Source organism: Chanos chanos, chromosome 12, assembly GCF_902362185.1.
Source record: "Chanos chanos chromosome 12, fChaCha1.1, whole genome shotgun sequence".
NCBI lineage: Eukaryota > Metazoa > Chordata > Actinopteri > Gonorynchiformes > Chanidae > Chanos > Chanos chanos.
This window is the reverse complement of record NC_044506.1, coordinates 14531532-14556753: the sequence shown is the minus strand read 5'-3', so window position 1 is coordinate 14556753 and position 25222 is coordinate 14531532. Positions and strand designations below refer to the sequence as shown.

Genomic DNA, 25222 nt, shown 5'->3' with positions numbered 1-25222 from the left:
ATATCAGGGCAAAACTGAAGTATTCTGAGAGGCGTGCACAGAGCAAGCTTATGGTATTATTGAAATGCTGATAGGAGCGACTCTGATTGTCGGTTTATTAATACTGTAATGTCTGCTGCCTCCCAGTGGTTGCAGTGTAACATAGCAAGATTTAAAAAATCCTGCAAAGGATTTTAAACATAATGAAACCCCTACAAATAAGAGATTCTTCTTTTGTGTTTGTGTGTGAATGTGTGTGTGTGTGTGACATAACTTACTCTCAGACTCAGCCTTAAACACTTTAAAGTATTTATTTGGAATTTTGATTGCAATTCTCTCAAAAGTCTCACAAAACAGTCTATCTCTAAACCCAGCAACAAACAATCGATGGAAGATGTGCATGGCTCCAGAAAGAGAGCTCTCCATTAACTAAATAGACATCTGGGTTGAGTCTCAATGGGCAAGACCTACAATGGCACATTACAAATCCTAGTCTTTATTTATTAAGACGGCAAACCCAAATTTATCATCTTCACTGCGCAAGCAACAGACAGAGATGCACTTTTTTCTCTTTTTTTCCCCTTGTCTCTTGCTGAAAACAATGGGGGGAATTTCACCTCCTCTGCTGTGCTGCTGGAGAACACGGTTTTCCTTTCTGCCAGCTCAGGCAGGCGATGAGGTCATCGGTTGGGCCGGCCTCGGTTTAGCATTGCTGTGAGGCCAGAGAAACCTTTCTGTCCTGTGAAAGCTTTCAGAACTGTCATACCTGCTTAGCTCTTTAGCACTATATTCCCTCTTCTCTCCATCTCTCTCTCTCTCTCTCTCTCTCTCTCTCACTCTCTCTCTCTTTCTCTGTCTCTGTCTCTCTGTCTGTCTGTCTGTCTCTCTCTCTCTCTCTCTCTCTCTCACACTTCCTCTATACCGTTCCGTCTCTATGTTTCAACTTGCCTCGAGGTAAACGCATCTCACTGGAGTATGTCAGACAGTTCAGACTAACAACATTAACTATGGAGGAGAAACAGATTTGTTATACAATAATTTATTCAAATTAAAAGAAAATGTATGTGGCACAGTTTTGAAGTAAAAAGAAATCATGTTTGACAGCGTATCTGTGTTTATTAGTAAGCAGTAACAGACTTCTACCTGTGCTGGCACTTCATTTATTTATATTTGAAAAAAATAATCGAGACACTGGAAATTCGATATGAAGCTCAATTTGATATGGAATTTGTAGTGTCACATCTGGACAACAAGAGCATTTGTAATGTGGTTTTGGGAGCACAACTGCTTGGAAATCGACACAACCTCTGTTCCCTTCAGTGCTCAGTGCATTGCTGACATTCTCTCAGGCCCACAATTTTAATGAAGCAAACAACTCCCTGAGTAAAAAAAAAAACAAAAAGGGGAAAAAAAGATATTTTATTGAAAGACACACTGTTAACCAAAAAGGAAATGATGTCTTTCAATAGAGGAAACTAGCAAATATGTTTCCAATACACCTGGATGGAAAATCTCTAAGAGAATGTCCCTTACATTGCCTAAAGCTCTCTTCACTAACAAGAGGTCAGGATGTATGTCTTGAGTAATAAAAACATTTATGTATGGAACTTCTTTCTCTCCCTGTCTCTCCATCTCTCCATCTTTCTCTCTTTCTCTCTCTCTCTCTCTCTCTCTCTCTCTCACTCTCACTCTGTGTGTTAGTTATTGCACTGTACCTTTTGTCATCAGTTTGAAGCAGCCTCCTTGGGCATTTAAGTGCAGCCAGAGAGGAGAACACAGTATAACTGTTTAACTGTTGTGTTAAACAAGACCAGGCTGCTGGAGATGAAGGAAACTGCACCTTTGTGTTGACATGAATGATGAACACGCCTCTATATAGTAAATGGGACAATCACCTTGGGGACAAAACGACTGTGGACCAGTTTACTAGGGACCAGCTGATTTCATTTTCATCTTTTTATTGGGTGTTCTGCATGCAGTGAGAGCAAAGAAAAACTGGGTCCTTTTAGACTATTAATTTATGATCACACTGTATAGTTATATGTGCAAAGTGAAAAAAACCTATGATATCCTCTGGATGATTCATGTAAAGTAACGAAAAATATAGGCAGGAAATCTCAAGTCTAAAGATAAATTTAGTTACAAAGTGCACCCACAGAAACAATGCTTTAGTGTGATAAAATGAAAAAGATTTACCTTGGCTATTTTTATCTTGGCTATTCAGTTATAACCATTAGCTCTTTATTGGGGAACAACTGACCTTTTATATTTCTCTTTCTGTTTTTTACATGTATAAGGCAAAAAACAGTCACCAGTTGCTGACACATACTTAAACTGGAAAATAACTCATTCATTGACTATTTTTAGGTAATGTCATTCTCACAGTCACATTAGATATTTTCAAGACTTTCCTACATTGTTTCATCATTCTGTAACCATGGTGCCTCTCAAAAGAAACAAAAAGGCACCAACGGGGAGTCCTGGTCACACACACACGCGCGCGCACACACACACACAAACTTTTGTTTCTTAGTACAGCTTCCACATTAACATTTTGGAGAAATAATGCCATCCTCCTTCTGTATGCTTGCCCAATCCTTCATTTCCATCTTTCTTTCCATCGGTCTTTGTTTAAGTGGACAAAACTGGGGGGGGGGGGGGGGGGGGGCTATTGTGTTACAGCTCTCCCCATGCCCTGCTTGTTGCAGACAATGGTTATTCATACGCCTCCCCCCCAAACCCGCACCACCTCCACTACCTCCACCCACCCCCCAAAGAACATTTCACACACAGCCTCACAGTGGCATGCGTGGTTAAGACAGTGCAGGGGTGCATTGTAGACAAACACCCAGCTGTGGGGGCATAACTGAAAGTGCCCCCCTGAGTGAGTATGCCAGCCAGGCTTCCTTTTCCTTTCATTCCTCTCACTGGTGGTCACTGGCATTTCTGTCAGTACCTATGTTGCTGTGGATATCGTCCAAGTTCTCCCAGTGCGTTAAGGTGCTGGAGAAGCTAGGGAGCTCAGAGGGTTTTAAAAACAGAGTAATGGAGTGGCTGCCTTCAAACACATCAGAGGAAGTTGGTGCTAACCTCGCGCACCTTGACCAAGGTGTCTGCCATGAGAGGGGGAGAGTCACAAGAGTTTATAGGTAACTGAGAATCGTAAATTTAGACGAAAACACAGAATGTTTCAGACAGACTAAGTCTGCCACTAAAAACATTCTCGGATCTCCTATAACTGTTTTCGGTGCTTTACTCACCTGGATTGGAATGCGTCTGGCATATAAAATGAAAACATCTTAGAATCCAATGGGGAGCATCTAAATAATGGATTACAGTCTGTTGAAATGTCCATACCAGTCTTCTTTAAAAGGGGCCTTTGACGCTTCTCAAAGAACAACACATTCTCTCTCTCATTTCAGAGTTTCAGTAGACACCAGACCTCTGATAATTAATCAGTACAGGTTTAGATTCTCCCTCACCTGCTCAAGGCCCCCCAGGCAAAAAAAAAAAATGTTTCGAAAGAAATATACGAAGAAAAAAAACATTGAAAAAAAGGTCCAACACATTTGCTCAGATACGCTAATGATGCAGAAATAATCACTTCAAAGGCAACAGTTTTCAAAGTTCTCCATATAAACACAGGGTGAGGTGAGAGAATAAAATGCTGTGTGTTATCTCCTTTTCTGGTTTCTCTTTGATCATGCGCATGCAAGCCCAGAGCCGGCGTGAATGTCAAGTCTGTCTTCGATGCACCTTTTGAGCTTTGGCTCCAATAGTTCCCCTCGTTATGGCAGGGAGAAGGTGGAAAAGGAACGACCCCGTGGTAGAGCTTCAGAGGAGTGGAGACTGTCAGTTGTGTGTAATGATCCACAATGTTCCACACTATTATCCCCAGCTAATGGCATACAATCCCAAAGCTTGACACACTCCCAATATTTAACAAGGAAAACTTTGATGGTTGAAAAAAAAAAATTAAAAAAAAGAAAGGGAAGGTGGAATGTGGCCTAATTTGAGTTGTCTGGATCATTAAAACTGCAACAAAAGGAAGGAGTCGGGGGGGGGGGGGGGGAAACACGACTAATCAAAAGCAACTTTTCAAAGTGTCAAAGCCTGTTGAATATTATTCTGCATTAACAGGTACTTTAAAGGTGACATAGGAATGCAAGATTAATAATTTCACTTTTGCCACACCAGGGTTCCATGTGAGGGATTTTATTTCATGCTTGTCTCTCTCTCTTATCTAGTTCAGATATGAAATGCATTAAAAAAAAAATCCTCCTCACCTGATCTCTGAGCCTTCAAGCAGAAATTGTCAGAAAATGTTATAAAGGCAACTTGACACCTACTGCAAGGTCCAGTGAGAATAAACCACTGTGCTACAGACAACAATCTTTCATGCCACATTTTAAATGTGTGTTTGTCCTTACACTGAGGGTATCTTGTAGCTGTTTTGTCTCAAAGATGAGTTATCATTTACTTTGAGCTGTCTGATTTTTCAGGTATTCCTGATTGGCTGCCACACTAACTGGGCCTAATATGTGGTATGGAGCTTGACTGTGCTTGTCACATTGAGTTAGATAAGCTCAGCCTGGGGACAAGCTGGTTGCCTATGGCTGGATGATTGTATGTCTAGGCACTCACGGCATCTGACTGATTCATACAATAAGCATGTGGGCAGGCGGTTTTAGCAAGCCTCTGACTTGTTTATACAAAAAAATAAAAACTAAGATAAATGGGTTCCAAGGTTGCTCTGCGCTCTTCATATAATCTCATTATGGATGACCGGCCAGTATTCTGCATGCCCCAGTGGTCAAATACAACAGGCTTCAATGAACTTCTGCCTGTTTCATCACCCATATTTTGACACCAGTAGTTCTCTGTTTTTTCACTTGAGAATTGCTGTGTCCTTGAATGGTATTTGCCATTCATGTCACTCACTCTCGACCTCAGTAATGCCGTGTTCTGGTGTATTAACGGGCTTTTAATTACCTGTGAAATAAGATTAGCTCCCCTGTTGTCTGGTCTGTCTTAAAGCTTAGGAGCTCTCTCTCTCTCTCTCTGTCTCTCTCTCTCTCTCTGTACATGACCAGTCTATCAGAGCACAGCTGGCATTTTAACTCCAAGGTCACTAACACTGTAGTTTCACAGAGGCCCAGGGGAATAAGTTCAGTATTTGCAGGTAGTCATTATTGCCCAAGGTTGGATTCAAATTGAGTAATTAGCTATTGGTGTGTGGATGTGCTTGTTACTCTCTCTCTCTCTCTCTCTCTCTCTCTCTCTCTCTCGTTGTTAATTATGCATCGATATAAATAAATTCACAAAAAGGAAACTCAAATGTTATGTAAGGAAGGAAGGAAATACAGATGCTAATGGTTATGTATTTTACTTAAAGGGGGAAGGAAGTAGATAGATAGATAGACAGATAGATAGATAGATAGATAGATAGATAGATAGATAGATAGATAGATAGATAGATAGATAGATAGATAGATAGACAGATAGATAGATAGATAGATAGATAGAACTGAGCTTATTATTTCAATTCATTATTCTTCTCCTCATGAACAAAAAAAAAGGAGAGGAAAGGGGAGGCGAGTAAAATGTGAGTGAGGAGCAGACAGCCACACTAGGCCAGGCTGTGTCTGATCCTTATCACCTGTCAGAGATTCAACAAGAGTCCTAAACACTTGACAGCTTGACCTTGACCGTGGTTCTCACCCTCGGGCCCTAAATCGATGTCGTCCTCTCCGTGTTAACAGATACACACTGAGTCTGCCAAACAGACAAACACACACAGAGGACCAGGGGTGTAAATGACCCATCACAAGGATATAAGAGAGATACTGAGAAATGGGACAAAGTGAGACCATACCAAATCTCATTCAAATAAGAGCAGATAAACACATTTTAGAAGATGTCAATGAGTGCAGGCTTTTGGGACTTCACATGAAAAGCATTCCAGTTTCTCAAATGAATGGTGGGTTCTTTCACACAATAGTGACCTAAAGTTCAAACTAGTCTGGTAGAAGGTAGGTCAGCTAAACAAAACTATAGTCTAATTGTTTTACTGTTTGATTTGGCAGCCGCTGAATTTTCAAGTTATAAACTAGCCAAGGCCAACTTTGAATTATTTTATCTTACAATAAACATTCCGTGAGATTTAGCGATATTTATTGCACTTGTTTTTGTTCTACTTCTTGCCCTAAGTCTACATTCAAGAGTCTGAATAGCTGCTTTGGCATTTCGGAGGGAGAAGAAAGTGGTATGAAAACCTTTTAAGCACTTGGGCCGCTCCTCACATTGTAAATGGATGGGCTCTTGCCCTCTGAGAGCCTCAGAGATCATCTGCTGGTGTAACAGGTCGGTAAAAATCAACACAGTGGTGGCATAAGTGAGAGAGAGTGTGCTGTCTGGGGACGGCAGAGAGTGATAATGCACCATCACTTGGAAGATGGCCACAGAGCCATGGGTAGCAGCATCTCAAGATAACACAGCGCTGAGAACTTAAGTTCTATTCCAACACCGGCAATGGGATGGGATGAGATGGAATGGCTTTTACTTTTGACTTTGGTGGCAGAGTGTACATTATCAATAAGGCATTTAGGAAATGCACGTGCAAGTCAAAAGACCACTGAATCATTAAGTTTAATCCTTTTTACCCCCCCCCCTTCTGTAAAATTTCCAGGGGAACGCAATCTTTTAATGGAATCTTTTCCAGGAGCCTCAATTTATTTCCTATGCAAGCGGTACATTTTGTGGACACTCAGCCTATTCCCGGAGGAAGCTACCATTACTTTAGAGAGGACTTTTTTTTGACTTGTTGACAGAACAGAAAGAAGTCACTTGTGGCCAGATACAGCCAAGCCATTATCTCAAACACACAGTGCCACTTGGACCTCTTTGAGGTTACACTGTGCTCTAGAATCTAAGTTCACCTCAACATCCAAGACACAGAAAGTTACTGGTCAATTCTTCGATATATATTTGGAAGTAGCTAAAGCAAGGGCAAGGGAGACTGGCCAGAAATGAAACCCTGTGCTTCTTCTGTGATAAATTTTTGTATTTGGCATAAACAATGTTCACTGTCTGTGATGGACTGGCAACCTGTCCACAGTGTTTCCCCACCAAATGAATGCTGGGATCGGCTCAAACACCCCTTGCGACCCTAAACAGGATAAGTGGCTTAGATAATGTGAGTGAGTGAGTGAGTGAGTGAGAATGTTCACTGTTGTCATAGTCACAATTTTTCTGGTGTATCACAATGCCTTCTTTGTCACTGCGTGAGAAAATGTGTAGCTCTCTCTCTTCATTTGTGTCCTGGGCTTAAAATATGCACAAGGTCAAATGGCTCAGGCTGTCTGGACTGAGGCTAGTCTTTAAAACAGAACTCACATTACAAAACAGGAAGTGTGCAAGAAAAGTGGATTGCTCTATGAATTTATAAATGTAGATAAAAATGAAAAAAAAAAATCTTATAACTTAAATTTTTGCTCACAGTAAATTGATTATTCACTGTAGGGAATAGAATTCAGTCAGCCTGTACACAGAGTGCTGTTCAGGTATTCCTCAGTAATGCCAAACACTCAGGACAGGAGGGCCTGACAGATTCAGGGCATGCACAGCGCATTTTTGCTTCCCTCTTTGCCACGCTGGGTTTTTCTGTTGTTGTTGTTGTTGTTGTTGCTGTTGTTGTGGGGTTTTTTGAGGGTTTTTTTGTGGTTTTATTCTGGCGAAACAGGACAACAACAGCAGTAAAAGCAGTTGTTTGTCACCATTTTCTTTTAAGGGCAATGTACTATCCTTCTCTCTCTCTCTCTCTCTCTCTCTCTCTCTCTCTTGCTCTTCCATTCTTCTTCCCTCTGGTCTTATTTGGAAAATATTTCACAGGTTTAGAGATTCTGATCCCTTTGTTCTGTGCTTCACTGTTGGCATTACTCTAATGAGACAGAATCACACATCAGCAGGGGGAGAACAATTACCCAGCCAACCACAGCAGCGGCACACGGGGGCAGCTAAAGAGAATGTAGAAGAGTGGCTTTTATGAGAGAACAGCGCAACATGAACAGGACTACTGGTGGAGGTGGCGGCGGCGGGAGGTGTTCCTGAGCAACCTGGAACAACGAAGACTTAATGCCAACTATATGAGATCCCGCTGTTTGGGGACAAAATATTTACTGAATTATTGTTTGTAAACATGAGAATTTATATGGAGTATTAGGACATCCAAGGAGACCCTCTGGTGATGGAATCAAAGACTTGTTTTATTCCCCTAATGACTATAACCAATCAACTAACAGTGTGGCACTGAAGAACACTGCCTTGGGGATTATACGGAAAAGATAATCAGGAGAAAAGTCTCTATAAGTATTGTCTTCAAAGTTGCCAGTCAGAAACAATTAGCATTAACCATTATTATTGTTGCCATGTTCTGCGACCAGTGACCATTCATATATTTGCTGTGGTATCAAAGTTGTATGCACAAATTAGCTCTCGGTAGAGAGAGAGAAAAAAAGACTAACTTATGTTAAACATTCAAACACTTATCTCAAAACTGCAAAAGACTAGGGCAACACAAGAGGAAGTGTTTTTAACGATTGTATATCTTACATTAACAGTAGGCTGCACTGTAACGATAAATAACCTATACATGTGGTGCCATCTAGTGTGTAACTCAAAATGCTCTCTCAGACAGAGCGTGGCTGCTGTTCTTTTAATGTGCGTTTTACTCTTCCCCTTGTTCTACACTAAAATGTCACAACTTAAAACAGGACAGCAGTCTCACGGTAATTCCAAATTGTTATACACATGGTGTGAGAATATGGATGTGGCTTTGAGACTGTAGAAAAATAGAATTCAAACTGGAAATCTATTATATTTCCATTTTTTTTAAAATAATCCAGTAAGAAGTGAGTATTTAAGTAAGAAAGAAAGAAAGAAAGACTGCTCGTGAATAAATGTTTCTGTGGATATTATCAAGTACACTACACAACTTTTTGGTAATGATTCGTACTTGACTATTGACATATTACGAAGCATTTGGGACAACTGACCGCTTTCTCGCCATTGTACTTTCCCCTTTTTAACTCTATGTCCACTCCCACACTTGCCTCACAAAGTTTTCAGATGTCTTGGTTCTCACGTCTTCGTGCACTTCGAGTACCTGGTACTAAATATGTACTCTATTTTGTATGTGATCTGTCTAGGAGGTAAGCGTTTTAGTAATACGTTTCGATAATTTGTGAGGATTGCGCAATTGATCATTAAATCTAGTCAATTCAATCACGTAAACATGGCTTTTCGATCTAACAGCATGTCTTCTGTTATTCGTTCCTTTCTTTTATCTGCGCTACTTATCCTCAAATTCTTTAGCCATGTGTTGTCTGGTAGGTTATATTTCTTAAGCATCTGTTAATTGTCATACCTTGTTTTTACTTATCTGTTACGTGACCATTTTACTACCACTACCTTTACTGCTAGTTTGAAAAACATCTTGTCTGTTTGACCAAAAGCGGTCGTTCAATGGCAAATAGAGTGCAGGAACACAAACCTCTGCCTAACTCAGTTTCAGCATATTTCAGCTACTACGGTAAAGTTTTGCAAGATAGTATCTGCGAGTCTATGGGATCAAATGAAAGCCGATTTTTCGAATGAAAGGCACATTAAAGTTTGTAACTACTTTACAATGCACTTGGATGTCACGGTGAAAATAGCATCAATGTTCTCACTTTATTGCACTTTATTGTAAATTTAAGTAGGAATTGTTTTGTGTCGTCTATCTGTCGTGTGTGTTGGCTGAATTTAATGTTTTTCTTTACAGTGGAACTGAATTTTAGTTTGTAGTTGTCAACACGGGTATCAGCACAGCGCCGAACCAGGTGCGTTTGATCGAGTTAGGGATGTTACTTCGCAATTTTCTTTGGCTAAGTATGGTTTTGTTAGTAGCTACCGTTTGTGTTCAGGTAGTTTTTTGTTTATCGTTGATGAACACGACGATAACTTTGGTTAAGAATATTCAGTCCGTCCCTATTTTCCCGTACGTTTAGTCTCCCTGGACGCATCAGTGCCAGTCATGTCTCAGAATCAAAACATGCGGCCAAGCTAACCATCAAGTTCTTAAAATACAATGTTTTCGCTCTACAAAACCATAAATTGCACTGTGTTCCTATTATCTGTGTAGCAAACCATTGTTTGTCACGACACCATAATAACCATGATTTATAGCTACTCTAGGCTACAGAGGCAAAGAATTAAATCAGCGAAGTCTGTGAAAACATGAGGTTGATGACTGACATATAGACGGCCTTTTTTACTCTGAGTTATAGAACAACTCAACAAATTTACGCTTGTTCCTTAAGCAGTACAGGACAAACAGAAAATGAAAAGTAATTACATACAAACTCTCAGCCGAGGAAGGCGCAGAAATTGAAAACGAAAACATTTTTTTCCGTAGTCTAAGAATGGCATGGCATTGAGCTGAAATGTCAGTAATTGTAAGGAGAGGGTTTCCTGGCTTCCAGACACACACTCTGTATTGGGTCTAGACTTTGAGCGCAGAACTGGGCTCGTTATAAACATGTATGACTGAAAGAACTCAGCAGTGCTTGCACAAAGAAATATTAACAACTTATCTTCTAGTCTTCTTGTAGGCTAGTAGTCTCAGTGACATATTGCCAAAAGTTCTCTGGGTGTATCAGGGACAGGTTCTGCACACAGGCATGTACGCTTACACACACCTCTCACTATCCATCAAGACACTAAAGGCTGATATACGCTCAGTTCGCCATTTTGCCGGAAATTTCTCAGTGGCGACTGAAACTGAGCGGATAATGCTGGAGTTGGAGATAATAAATGTTGAACAACAGTTACTTTTACTGAAATTATTGCAACGCAGAAAAGACCGAAGACGAGGAGTTGGTCTGTGCGACCACTGGGCCTCATTCTCCAATATCTTCCTATTTTTTTCTTAAATTTGTTCTTGACAGAGGTCTTAAGAAAAAATCTACGTGGAATTCATGACGTGTTCTTAAACCGCAAATTTGTTCGCACTTTTGTTCTTACAATGATGAATCCCGTTGTTCTCGCAAGTTGAAAGCGCGTGCCAGTTGTCCCAAATTAGCATAGTTAAACGCCCGCCAATTGCCATAAAAGGGCATAAGACGGCAGGGCCATGGGCACACACAAAAGTCTATGGAAGCATGTGTCTGCGACATTGCAACTTTATTTCTCGTAATCTCGTAAACTTTACTTGTCACAATTCCGACTTTATTTCTCGTAATCCTAAATTCTTTTCTAACAACCAACAAGTAATTTGAGCCATCACCTGCTCCCGCCTTATTGGTTCAAAGCAGACAAAAGCAAAGGCTACGATGGCTGCGTCTGCTCTGTCCAGGTATTTTAATATTTATCCATATGAATAGAAGTAGAACTGACTGATTGTCAGACACCTGCATTACAACCTGTCTGGTTTAGTGTATGTGTATGTAAAACTACTAAGTAGTGTATGTAAAACTACTGTTCACGTATCCCAGTCTCCATCAACTGTTATATTCTCATACTGCTCTTTTTGTCCATTGTACAAAAGTATGAATAGCGTGAGGGGCACTTGGAGAACGCAGACCTCCTGCCAAGGTCCACCTTTTTACTCGCGGTGCGGAACACCATTCCGTGTAATTACGACGGGTAGCCTGTGCGCAACAAATTCAGTTCACTTTGCCATTGGTGGGCATCGATGTTTTTGATGTTAAAATAATAAACAGGCACGACGATGGCTTGTGGTCAGTCGTCTTTATTGAAGTTAAAATGATGATACAATCGAAGCAGAAGTAGAGAGAATTGAGAATATACCTCCTCTTGCACACGAAGTTATCAAAGCATCTAAACTGAGTTCTGATGTTAAAGAGTAACTAGAGGAGCTGCTCCTTGTGAGCCGCTCCATGCACACAAGATGTTGTTGTGGCTGGGTCTTGATGTTACTGCCTGCCTGACTGGCTAGACTAGACTAGAGAAATCAGTTTCTCGCACACACAGATATACTTCCGATACCCAAGCCCTTCCACCCTGTTTGCCATAGATAACAGAAATTCCAAACTTACTCTTCAGACCGCTTAAGCGAGTGGACTCTTTTTAACTCCAATTAATATGAATTATTATGTGGTAAGCATAAAACCCGTACTCATCTGAGGGTAAAGGAAATGTACCTATATGGAATAATGCACAGAACAGAGGCATGTACATTCTGGCGGGATGTCCATAGCCTATATGGTGCATTCAGTTCAGGATGTATACACAAGCATATCAGTACACAAGCAGTGTGTGAGTGCATGTGTATGTCTCCTCTGATTAATTTCAATACCACAGATAACATTATGTTATGGATATTACAGAGAACATTCGGCTATGCCCCACACCACCAGTGGTTCCACCCCGTGACCCGGATCAGCTCCAAAATTTAGAGGGTTTCTCCTTGGCCCGCGATGAACCAAGTTTCATGAAAATCGGCCCGGTAGTTTTTCCTTAATCCTGCTGATATGGACAGACAAACCAACAAACAAACCAACAAACCGCACCAAAAACATAACCTACCAGGTTGAGGTAAATATGCACCACATTATGGAGTGTTACGTGAATTGTTAGTGTCTATGTAATCGAAAAGACCATAACGCTTTGTAAACTAATGAAAATGATTATTAAAAATATTATAGATTATAAATATTATTGTAATTGAAATCCCATAACATTTTACAACAGTAGAATTGAAGAAAACGCAATAAACAATTATTTTGCACAAACATGTCAGCCCTCAATGGTGCTCTTGAGTGTGCGTAGATTCTGTTCTTACCTAAGAACAAATCCCAAATAAGAAAGCATTGCTGAATGTCAGAAAACTGCGTAAGTGGGTTTTAAGAACAAATTTAGCCATAAGAATGGTTGGTGAATGAGGCCCATTGAACCAATTCAGCAGAAGGAAGGTGATGCTACCAAGCGGGCCAATCACAGTTGTTGCGTTCTGCGTCAACACGAGGTGAGAGTCAGCTACGGCATAGGCTACGATGCAGAAGTATAAATTGGCCACAATAATTAGAGCCCGACCGATAAATCGGCATGCCGATATTTAGAGATGGGCGGACAAAGCCTTGTGAAGCTTTTGAGGCTTCTTCCTGATTGTGCCGAAAAAAGATGCGACGTTTCGAAGCACAGTGACATCTGGTGGTTTGCAGAAATTATGGCAGCCATGAACTCGAGACTGCGGAGAGAGAATGCATACAACGCCTCGTTGATTTCAGTTTTGATACGATGTGTGCGCTTAAAGCCTAAGAACACTTTGTCTGTTCATTTTGATCTTTTAGTATCCATTGGTCACTCATTAAAGTTTTTCCAGAAGTGTACATGTTGTAATATGTCTCAGTTTACTACAATATAACTATTCCCTCAAAAAATATACTATTTTACCTATTAATGGAAAGCATCTTATGATATCACACAAACATTATGTGCATCCTATGCTTCATTTAGCTTGAAATTTGTCATGATGTTTCTAAATTAACAGTTTTTGCTATGCCCAATTTTCAGTTGAGGGGGTCTTGGTTTCAAAATAAAGAATAAAAACCAATAAAGTCAACAACTACTACTGTTATTTGTTTCAAAAGTCCAAATACTAAAGAAAAATAGTATTTGCTGGTGGCCAACAGGTCGAAATATTCACACATTCGCGATCGCTGCTTTCTACTTGTAATCTCCATATTTTACAACTCAGTATCTCTCGGCTCACTACCACTAGCTGGGGCACGGGACAGTGCCAAACCCTCAAATCAGTCAAACCCTTCCTGGTGTTTCAGTGACGTCCGAAGCCTTGGACGTCATCAGTCACGTGGTAATGGCAATTTGATGCAAGCTTCGGAGCTTCGTGATTGAACATCCTATCACTACCGATATTATCGGCTGATGTGAGCAAATGGATAAATCCGTATCGGCGTTGATATAATAAATTACAATTGAAAAAGATACGGAGAGACGGAAGACAGTGTCTTGTTTTATACAATATGTACCTAGATTAATTCCAGACAACAACGTACTACAACTCAAAGTATTTATTTGGTGTTCCGGACTCAAACATGTTGACTGTCTTGCAGGAAGGCTACTTCACACACCCTGAGACTGCGCTGACAAACTCTTGTCTGCGTGTGCTATGGTCCAATAGCAATCAAGCATACTTCAGCATCCATTAGGGATATGTGTTACCATCTCATATTTATAACACTGCCTTTAAACAAGTCTTACCAATATATTCTATGTGAATATTACAGACGGATCCTTCAACCATGTTATGACATTCATGTCAGCCATGCCTGGTTTTGTGTGCAGTAACGTGAAAGTGGGTAGCCTTCAGACAGTCAAACATCAAAATTATGTTTAACGTTATGGTAGTTGAGTGGTGTAGACCAAGCTGTTGACAAACTTGATTGTAGGTTTATTTGTGAAACAGTGTGGCAGCAGTGTGGATTTTTAATTCTTCAAATATCGAAATCATTATCGGTCTTAAAAATCCTGTATCGGTCAGGCTCTACTAATAATTAGGCTTCAGCTCAATGATCCGAGTTGCAGTGGTACAGGACTACAGAGTTTTGATACAAGAGGCCTCTGATTAGCGCTGTGTATTTTTCCAATACACCATATTCCCAGGGTTCTTTCCATGTGAATCTGTATGTATTTCGGCTGAGGTTTTCTTGATGACCGCTTGGCGTGGGCTCTGTAGGAGCAGTTACGGGAAAGGTCATACCAAATCACAATGATCATCTCTGTACACAGACAACAAGTTAAGTCTTTCTGCACATTTTTATGCTAGTCTGTGTCCTTTGTTTGTGATGGTTTGTAAAACTACTCATCAGTCAGAGGCGTGTCAGTGTCTTGGATGTCTGATGATACCATTTTTGGTGGGAACAAGTACAGTCCATTTAATCTTGATGGTATGTTACAACCAGTTGTTGGAGCTGGCTGTATTATTATTACTTTTCTTACAGGAATAAAGCAAAACAAAATGTTGCTTTCTAAATTTTTATTACATACTATCTTACATTGTTGTTGAACCATTTGATATGTGTGATTATTCCACACAAACTGTCCAAGTTTTTACTCTTTTTTTTTTTTTCAAAAACATGGCCAGTGGAGGCAGGAAAAGGTAAAAAAAGGTATTTTTATTGCATAAAATGTCTTTCGAGCTGAGATTTTAGTCACTTCAAAATAGTCCTCTTTCTTCGGGCAAGCTGCAAAAGCTAAGAGGTGAAATCCATGTGTCCTCTGCCTTTCAAAAGTAATGCCTACCATAAGTGACTGAAATTAGAATCAAACCCATCTATCCCTTATTTCAACCTTAGAGACAATGTGCATGTCAGCAAATAAAATATTATTTGTTATTTAACACAAAGTTGTGTAATCAACCCTTCATGTATATATCATGAATATGACATATCACCAACGAAAAATTACTTTCTTGATCCGTGACAGTCACAGTAGCTGCCTTTGAAGTGAAAACTCCCCAGAGACAAGTGACAGCAGTCCGTGGTCGTCCAGCATTACTGCAGTGTCTTTTCACTCCCGGTTCAGACTCCAGCCTGAATGATCTGGTCATAACATGGCAACGAGCTGACAGCTCCAGAGTTCTACACAGCTTTTACTATGGAGTAGATCAGCTTGGACAGCAGAGTTCGCACTACCACAACCGAACCAGAATGAATTCTTCAGAGCTCCTAACAGGCAATGCCTCCCTCCTACTGTTTGATGTAGGACCCAGTGATGAAGGTCAGCATATGTGCACTGTGAGCAACTCAAAGGGAACAGATAAAGCAGTGGTTCAACTGAACTATGGAGGTAACTCACTATCCATTTATGTCACACTTGTGTTTCCTGTGGTGAAAGGTTGCAACACATTTCGAGTTAGCGTGAGAGGAAACCAAGAGATGATAAATTGTTTTGAGTCAACATATTTGAGGTTGGCCTCCAAATCATGCAGTGACTTGATACAATGGCTGGTCTTTACTTGCCCTTTTCAGTTGTTTTGTCAACCCCCCCTGGCTAAGAAGACTTGGGCTGCGTCCAAAACCGCATACTATCGTACTAAATAGTACGTCAAAACAGTACGCCACCATTAGTAGTACGTCCAAATACATAGTATGCATAGAGTAGTATGTGAATAGTACCCGGATGACATACTAATTCCGTTGGAAAAACGAAGTATGCGAGCACTGGACACTTTTCAATCCCATAAGGCTATATGGAAAAAAGGGGCGTTTCTGATGCGGTGTTTAAATGTACAGCTGTTTCTGTTTACAGGTAGTCGTCATTAAACTGCGATTATAAAGCTCACGCGCAAAAATGTGGCGCAATTTGATTACCTCATTAGTGCATCCAAATTGTAGCATACTTTCTTGTCTAAAATCTTTTAGTACGTACTCCGCACTACGTACTTCAATGCAAGTTTAGTGTGCAGTATGTAGTATGAGGTTTTGGACGCAGCCTTGGTCTTTTTCTTAATCTTTCTTCATCTTGTCTCCTTTCATACCCTCCTCAGCTTTTTATACTGAACCAAGGCTCACCATTGCGATTGACTCCGCTAATCTAATTATCCAGTATGAGAGTGAGGGTTATCCAGAACCAGACATTGAGTGGAAGGATCTCTCTGGTCAGAACCTGACCCATAAATCACAGATACTTCAGGACAACCAAGACCAGGGCCTCCTGAAGCTCAACACACTCCTGACTGCAGACCCTTCACAAGGAGTAAACTTTACTTTTACCTTACGGAACCCTCTGCTGCATCAGGTTTTAGAGAGGATTGTCACGCTACACCATGGTAAACCGCTGCTGCCTCGCAGATCCTATTTGTACATGTAAACACATGTATGCCATCCGGTGCTCTAGGGAATACATTTTTTATAAATGAATGGAGTTATAGAATGCCTTTTATGCCACCAATGTCTCACACAACTGTTCCACAGGAGAGATATGGGAAGCAAGCAGATAACAATTTTGATTGCCAAGAGAAAAAAAATGCATATGCTACATTCTAAATGCAAACCGTGTAATTAAATAGTTTATGTTTTGATGATTTTAAATTCCAGTCTGTGCTCTTGGATGTATGGTTTGTTTAGACACTGATGTTATGCAAAATACATTAATATTTGCTTGTGTGCAAAGTAAACAGTGAATAGTGTCACCCATTTTCACTCACAGTTATGATCTTTGTTTTGGAAGTTCTATAGCTTCTTTCCCTATTGGCCAAATAATACAATTAGAGTATCAATTAGACACTAATTGTTTAATCTGGTTGTGGCAATTACTTAAATCATCGATAGTTTAAGCCCTCCAGCAACACATAGTAATGATAAGCCTTATTTGTAGTGGGTTTTTTTTAAACCACATAGCTTACCATGTGCTCTACAGAAAATGACCACTGAAATGCAAAAAAAAAAAGTCTATGCAGGTTATAATGACGGACAAAAAACTGGATATCCCAGTTGTCTCTTTCATTACTTCAGCTTATCAGGATTTGGTTTAATCCCCTCACTGATTGGCATTTGTTCAGTACATCTTGAGTGATTTATCAATCTCTCTGGGTAACCAAATAGACACCCTCTTTCTTTGCTCTCACAGCTAATGAAACCTCACCACTATGTCATGCCCAGGATTAGCCAAACCTGACAGCGATACAACAGACTCAACTAACCAAGCCTCAGTGTGACAAAAATGACCAACCTTACTGCTACACAATACACGCAATTAACCAAAGCCACACCACTGCACAACACATGCGACTACCAACCTTCACTGCTACACAGCACTGCTACACACGCAATTAATAAAAATTCACCACAGCTAACCTGACCTCACTGCCAGTCAACCCACACTAGATAGATACATACATACATACATACATACATACATACTTTATTGATCCCGAAAGAAATTTAGTAACCACACCCAACTAGCCAAGAACACACAATGCACACAACAAGTCAAAACTCACAACTACACAGCTCATGCAACAATCCAACCTTCATTTCTAAACTTCTTCCCCAACTGATTGAGCCACACTAGTACACAACGCACACAACTAACTGAATTCATTGTTGTACAGTACATTCAGTTAGCTACACTTTACAGCTACACATCTCATACCACTAATCAGGTCCCATTACTGCACAGTACATACAACCAACCAAACTTCATTGCTACACAATGCAAACAATTAACCAAACCTCACTCTGGCAGAAGCCTCTCAAGTCTGTAGCCCATCCTACACCACTTAGACCATCCACTGCAGTAACCACAGGGCCTAGAACAGTGTTGTTGTCATCAAGCGGGCACCCCCTTCCTCCTTGTTTTCATTCAAGTCCACAACATCTTCGGCGGGCTCATCACTGACACCTGGCATCCCAGGTGCACCTCCCTCTGCACCCCCCTGTCCTCAAGGCCCCAGCTGGGGTCTTTCCTCCTCAGTCATAGCCAGTGGCTGCTTCTTTCAGTGGTCTCTGATATGGCAATAATGGTGTTATGCTGCGCTTGGCCACAGATCCCCAGCTCTTTCATAAGCCTGGTGACAGACGTGACCACAAAGCCCCTATAGCTGAACTCCACCTGGCAGCTAGCGCTCACAGAGGCAATTGTACACTTAATTCTGGTTTCTAGATTTAGCCTAGTCACAGTGCAACATAAAAGGATGATACCAATGTTCGGTTTGTGTACCCTCTCAGTAGATCATCCATTTAAAATATTGTCAAGACAAGTCTCAAATCTCAAAATCAGTACTGTAGTCAACACATATATGTTTACATGTTATTGTCCTGTCTGGTTCTGTTGACACATTTCAATACTGATTGTATCATGTTGTTTTTTCTTCTTATTTTTTTCAGTTTTCCAAAAAGACCATGGGACCTGCCCGCGGGAAAGGCTAGCTATACTCAGTCCCATTCTTTTGTTTTTTCTCATAATATTTGTATTGTTATGCCCAGCAATAGGGAAAAAGGTTGCTAAATAATGTCTTTGTTTGATGTTAAACTAATTAAACTATAGTAATTGTTCAGAGTACATAGTTTGAAAACAAGGCCACAGTTTATGGAATACTCTCTTAGACATTAGTCTGGAGTTTTAGCAGTCTAACAAAAAAGCAATAAAATAAAATACACAGCCTGGCCAAAAAAAATAAAGTCGCACACATTAATGTTTCATTGAGGCGCCTTTAGCTTTGATTATGGTATGCATTCACCGTGGCATTGTTTCGACAACTTTATGTAACGTCACAACATTTATTTCTGTCCAAAGTTGCATTCATTTTTGGCCGAGATCTTGTTGACAGTAAGAGAGTCGAACTACTTCGTAAAGTCTTCTCCAGCACATCCCAAAGATTTTCAGTTGGGTCAAGGTCAGGACTTTGTGGTGGCAAATTCATGTGAAATTGATTCCTCATGCTCTCTGAGCCACTCTCTCACAGTTTGAGCCCGATGAATCTTGGCATTGTTGTCCTGGAATATGCTCGTGCCATCAGGAAAGAAAAAATCCATTGATGGGATGACCTGGTCATTCAGTACATTCAGGTCCTCAGCTGACTTCATTTTATTGCCACATAACGTTGCTGAGCCCAGACCTGACCGATTGAAGCAACCCCAGATCATAACACTGCCTCCAGAGGCTCCGAATCCAAACAGCGACTTTTGTTTTGGCCAGGCAGTGTATTAAGCAATGTAAACATATTGCACTGTATGTAGAATTCTCGTTTATATTTGGCTACATTAAGTTATTTCAGTTTCTGTTTTACATTTGTCGTTTCATATGGTAATGTTTTCGATATTTTACTTGTAGTCACCCATGGTACCCTTTGTAAAAGTAGTGGAATTAACAGATGACCACACTTTTGTAGATGTAGCCACGTAGTAAGCTACTCAGATAAAGCAGTTTGCCGTGCTGGTATTTCACCTTATGAAAATAATGTAATAAAGAAACAATAGGCAGCATTGAGCTGTCTTATTTAATCACCAAAAATGGCTACTCTCTGTTTCTCTCTCATTAGGGTTGCCAGATATGTATATTCATCTTGGATTTCAATGAGTAAACTTGCAGTCTTTTTTTTCCCTTTTTTTTTTTTACCATTATTTGACACAGCAATCAGTGTGCAAAAGAACTTTAGAAGAAAAATAAATTAGAAGAAGAAACAAAAAACGAACAAACGGTGTCACAAAACAAAGACTATGTTACGCGTCATCATCTTAAAGGGTTCTCCGCTCTGCATATTAACCTGGGGGACATGACTAAGTAAACAATTAAGAACAACTAAGTAAAATGAATGCTGGTCCAGTCCTCCTTTTAGAGCATAGTCAAAGAGCTAATGCAGTTACTTATGTTCTTAGTGTCATTACAACACAGATATAAGCAGCATTTCTGCTCACTACCACTGCATCTGTGTTACTTATCAAGCTTAGTGCATAACAATTCGAAATAGATACAGGGCATCTACAGAAGATTCTATATGTTTTGTTGTATTAACTATATTTGCATCTCCAATAAAGATAAAGGCAATGAAGAGAGTATAAAGACATACAGACTGTAGCCACACTGTCATCTCTTACACTTTGCTAAATGTAATTACAGAGAGTACTGTCAACGATGGTGTCTTGCTGTCACTGCACTCCTGGATATGACTGTTGTATTTATTACTGTCTGCTTTGGGTAAGAGTGGTGAAGTAACTTGACAGCCATTAATTTATAAGGGGGTTTTGTAAGAGGTATCTGGCAACCCTGCGGTCACATCATATGCTCGTTCGCTCACCCTCCAACCAGACGTGTCTTATCCACTAACCTGTGCTGTCGGTGAATTTCAATACTATTCGAAAATACCCTATATGCACGTTTTTATATCGGTAAGTTTTTAAATTGTTGACCGTCCCGCGGAAAGAAAATATACAGCATGGGTTGCGCCGGATTCACCTGTTCCAAGAATTCCCTCTGCGCGCTCAACATCCTTTATGTTGTAAGTATACAATAGCGGAAATTGCCATATGGTACTATTTGCGTCTGTTTCATCTAACATATCGACTTAACTTGATGTATTTTTCGCAAATGTTTCCATTGCAAACGTTGCACCGCAGTTTGTGTGGGTAAATAATGCAGCTCTCTGGGCCGGGGTAAGAATGGTTACATCAATTATTCAGAATTATTCATTGTGCAGAGTGCTGAGTAAGATGATGTCTGATGCTGCTCAGTGGCTTTAATTTCACGTAGCATTTGTAAAACATTATTTTAGACTGGAATCATAAAATAAAACCCAGACTGATGTTTTTTCCCCTCGGCCCCACACTCCGTGCCAGGCACATCCTGTCTTTGTTAGGGTTTTACGTCTACATCGTCTTTCCCGGCTCTCTTCCCTTACTTTGAAGCTGTGTCACACAAGACTCACACTTGACTCAAAGAAATTGCAACGGTCCAACCAGTTGAGCTATTTGCTTAAATAAAACCCCAGACAATGACCTCATTACGACTGGCCACTACTTTAGAGAAAGTTAATATACTAAACCAATGAGTCATTTTTTTTGTTTGTTTTTGTTAAGAAATTCTGGTTAAGGAACCGCCTTTGCTCTTTGGTGGGTCTCTGCGTCCCTCTGGATCAGTTTCATCACCATTTATTACAAGTTCATCTAGAGTTCCTTGGTCATTGTCTGGAGGACCTGTGGTATATTTTATGTGATACAAATATCCACAGAGGGAGGTGCTTGCATCTATTTTGCAAGAATATTCAGTTGCCATGATTTGTGGTACAGGTTGTCAACAAATGTATTATGATAATTCTGAACCATACCATTGTTATATTGTGCAATAGTGGTATTTTTATAATGCCCACTAATTGTTATTATTCCGGGGTTTTTTTTAGATCACAGTGAGCAATAAGCCAAAAATTCCTGTGAAAGCACATTGGGGCAATGGTTGGTGACTTGATTAACTGTGTAGGGGTTTTTGTTGCCTCCTTAAAAGCAGATTTTATGTTATTTCATTTCACCATATCTATCTGCATAACTTACTCATCTCCTTTACAGATGGTGAGTTTGCTGATGATCGGCATTGCGGCATGGGGAAAATGGTTTGGCTTGGTCTCCAGTTTTCAGGTAGTGGGAGGCATTATTGGAGTAGGTGTCTTCCTGTTTTTTGTTGCCCTGGCTGGACTCATTGGTGCAATGAAACACCACCAAGTTCTTCTCTTCTTTGTATCCTTCATTTCCATTACAGCACGCACTACACACACACACACACACACACACAAACAGACAATCCTTACAGTAAAAATGTAAAAGTCAAGTTCAAGCGGCTGGCTCTGTAATATGACAGGAGTCTGACATGATGCCTGTGATGATGTCATACTCCTGTTGCATACAACTGAAAATAATAAACTCATAACTGAAATTGACTGGTTACTGAATTTACCTGATTCTTCAGTGTCAGTATTTTAGTCTACAGGAGTCTCTTGCTCAGAGTCTCTTAGAAACATGCACATTCATTTTCCATTCATGCCTCTCTATGTAACAAGATCAGTGTTTGTAGTGTCCAGTTTCACTTTACAGTCAGGTCTCTGCCACTGTGCTGGACATTTGGTTAGATAGTCAGTAGTGTCTTTGGTAAGTGAAGTCTCTCTGACAACCTTCATTACAAGTGAAATTTCACTTTCATATTTAGGTCACCACATGCATAGTTCATTGTAATTTTCTACTGTGTTTGACCGGAGCCTATGGTGATAGTTGTAGCCACCTAGAGGTCACTTGGGTCACTGACCTAAAGTATATCAAATTCTGCAGATGTGCTAAATACAAAATCACACCGCAACTTGATTTGCACTTTTCTCAGACTGATCTCATCTAAAACTGCTCATGTGTTCCTTTGGGGTCGATTTAGCTCCTTGATTATGGTTTACCAGTATATGATCATCCTGTTCATGGTGTTTGTGGTCCAGTTTTCAGTGTCCAGTGCGTGTCTGACCATTAACAAAGAACAGCAGGTAAGAATCGTCTGTGCTTCACAACAACTTCTTTATATTTAAGAAGCTGCAACACTCAGACTCACAAGGTTTCACTCAGAAACGTTCAATTTAATTATGCTGGCCAGCAACATTTCTTCTCTTTAAAAAAGCTTGGTCAACCGTTGTCCATTATCTTAGAGAATGGCTTTGAGGTAATAAAAGCAAGAGGATTTTGACCTTTCTCAACCCAGAATAAATGCCATTTGAATTTTCCATTTTTAGTTTTGCATTGTGATACTGTGGTGAACTCTTTCAAAGACAAATGTTTTTTTCCCCTTCAAAGAAACTCTCAGCTTTAGCTCCATTATGTCTTAACTCACCACCTGTTGCTCTATAGTACTTTAACATCCTGTGTCTAAATGGTTTGGTCAAACATTTGTCTTTTACTTATGTATCTGGAGGATCATTTGGTGGAAGTGGGCTGGAACAATTCCCAAACCACCCAGAAGGATGTGGAAAAAAGCCTCAACTGCTGTGGTTTCTCCCACGTGGATTACAACGGAACCTGTGAAGCAGTAAGCCGACTATGTATATAAACATAAACACGCTGACTCGTTAGGTGGTACCTCATAAAGTTGTTGTGTCATATGGTAGTCATTACCTGATACACGGGGATGGTCAAGGAGGGGTCATTTTAGCACTGATTACATTATTTGACTGTGTTGTTTGTTGTCAGACAGTGACAAACACTGGCCCGCCTTTCATAGTAACCTAATCTTCAGCAGCTGAGCTGTTGTAATTGAACCATTTAGATAAACCCATTAACTTTTTTTGAAAGAAAATCACTACAGACCTGTCTGTTTTTGGCTTGTTTTTGCCCCCTGCAGGCTTGTTTTTCGCATCACACTTGCAGTACGTGTGCGTCTAAGATCCAGGAGCATGCAGGGGAGGTGCTGCGAGTTGTGGGAGGGATTGGCCTTTTTTTCAGCTTCACTGAGGTGAGACTTCCCTTCACAATAGCCCTCCTCTTTTCTCTCTTTTTCTATCACCCCAGTTCATTCTGTATGTAGTTTACAGACTGTGCGACGGTTGGTTACCTTTCATGTATCTGCAATGTAGTTTGTGTGCGTGTTAGAAAAATATCGTAACCCTAAAGTAGGTTTTAGATACAGTTGCTGTTTTCTTAGGTATCGTATCTGTTGTGTGGGTTTTTGGTTGCTTTGTTCTTTGTTTGCTTCATTTATTAAATTACATGTTAAAAGGTTTTTATAAATGTAATTTCATTTTTTAAGTAACAAACAGATATTTATTTATAAAATGAACTGAATCAGGTAAAGTGTTGCATGTATTACAAAGACAAAACATATATTTATTTAGATGTGTAAATGTAATTGATATGTTTTTTTAACACCAGTCAGTGTGTTATGTGAGTTACAGTTAAAGCTTTCACCATCAGACTTTTGTTCACACGTCTGTGGCTTTTTCACTCTGCCATTCGTGCAGACATTTTCACTATGCCCTCTGCTCCCCTCCAAATTACCAGCCCTCTCCACAAATTACCAGCCCTCTCTTAAAAGCCCTCTGCACTCAACCTGATCCATTGTTTGTTACTTGCTCTGCCTGTTTCAGATTCTGGGCGTGTGGCTAACATACAGATACAGGAATCAAAAGGATCCAAGGGCCAATCCCAGCGCTTTCCTGTGATCCCAGGTTTGGTCGTCATGGCAACCCTACTTGTTCTGTTCTATGTACCCAGACTGCTGGACTTGTTTTTTTGTAGCTTTGTAAACGATGGAGTGACGGAGTGTCTTTTCTTTGGAGTGGAAATCAGGCTGTGTTTGCCCACTGCCATGCGTGCTTGGTTTTTAAGGGTGTAGTGTGTGTCAAGACAAAAACTTATGCTGTGTATTACAATGCTGTATTATAATGTATGCTGAAAAAAGAAACGCTTTTTGCAAAAACCACTATTACAAAGGATACGTCAGTGAGAAAGTGACTCTCTCTCTCTCTCTCCCTCTCCCTCTCTCTCTCCCTCTCTCCTTATGCAGTCAATACATCTCTATTAAGGCAGCTTTGGGCCTAAGTCAGTGAAAACCTAGAAAAAAATTAATTTTAAAATCAGGGATGCAGAGGCCTCCCAGGCAAGAGATGGCTCTGATGATCAATACTACTACTGACTGTGCATGAAAAGAATGTATTCAATTGGAATATTTCATATATTCTCTCCCAAGAAATGTAGAATTTGTTATA

The 25222-nt window shown here is 40.2% G+C and overlaps 2 protein-coding genes across 2 annotated transcripts; both read left to right on the top strand.

The window, feature by feature from the left end:
• The first annotated feature begins 11746 nt into the window (after positions 1 to 11746).
• On the top strand, positions 11747 to 19012 carry LOC115824762 (CD276 antigen-like). The gene is made up of 4 exons (XM_030788515.1): positions 11747 to 11756; positions 15484 to 15846; positions 16547 to 16828; positions 18888 to 19012. Exons 1-4 carry the CDS (start codon positions 11747 to 11749, stop codon positions 19010 to 19012), a joined length of 780 nt encoding a protein of 259 aa, XP_030644375.1.
• A 1923-nt stretch (positions 19013 to 20935) lies between these two features.
• Positions 20936 to 24676, top strand: tspan13b (tetraspanin 13b). Its single transcript, XM_030789397.1, has 6 exons — positions 20936 to 20998; positions 22059 to 22226; positions 22931 to 23011; positions 23434 to 23547; positions 23860 to 23970; positions 24602 to 24676. Exons 1-6 carry the CDS (start codon positions 20936 to 20938, stop codon positions 24674 to 24676), a joined length of 612 nt encoding a protein of 203 aa, XP_030645257.1.
• Positions 24677 to 25222: the final 546 nt, after the last annotated feature.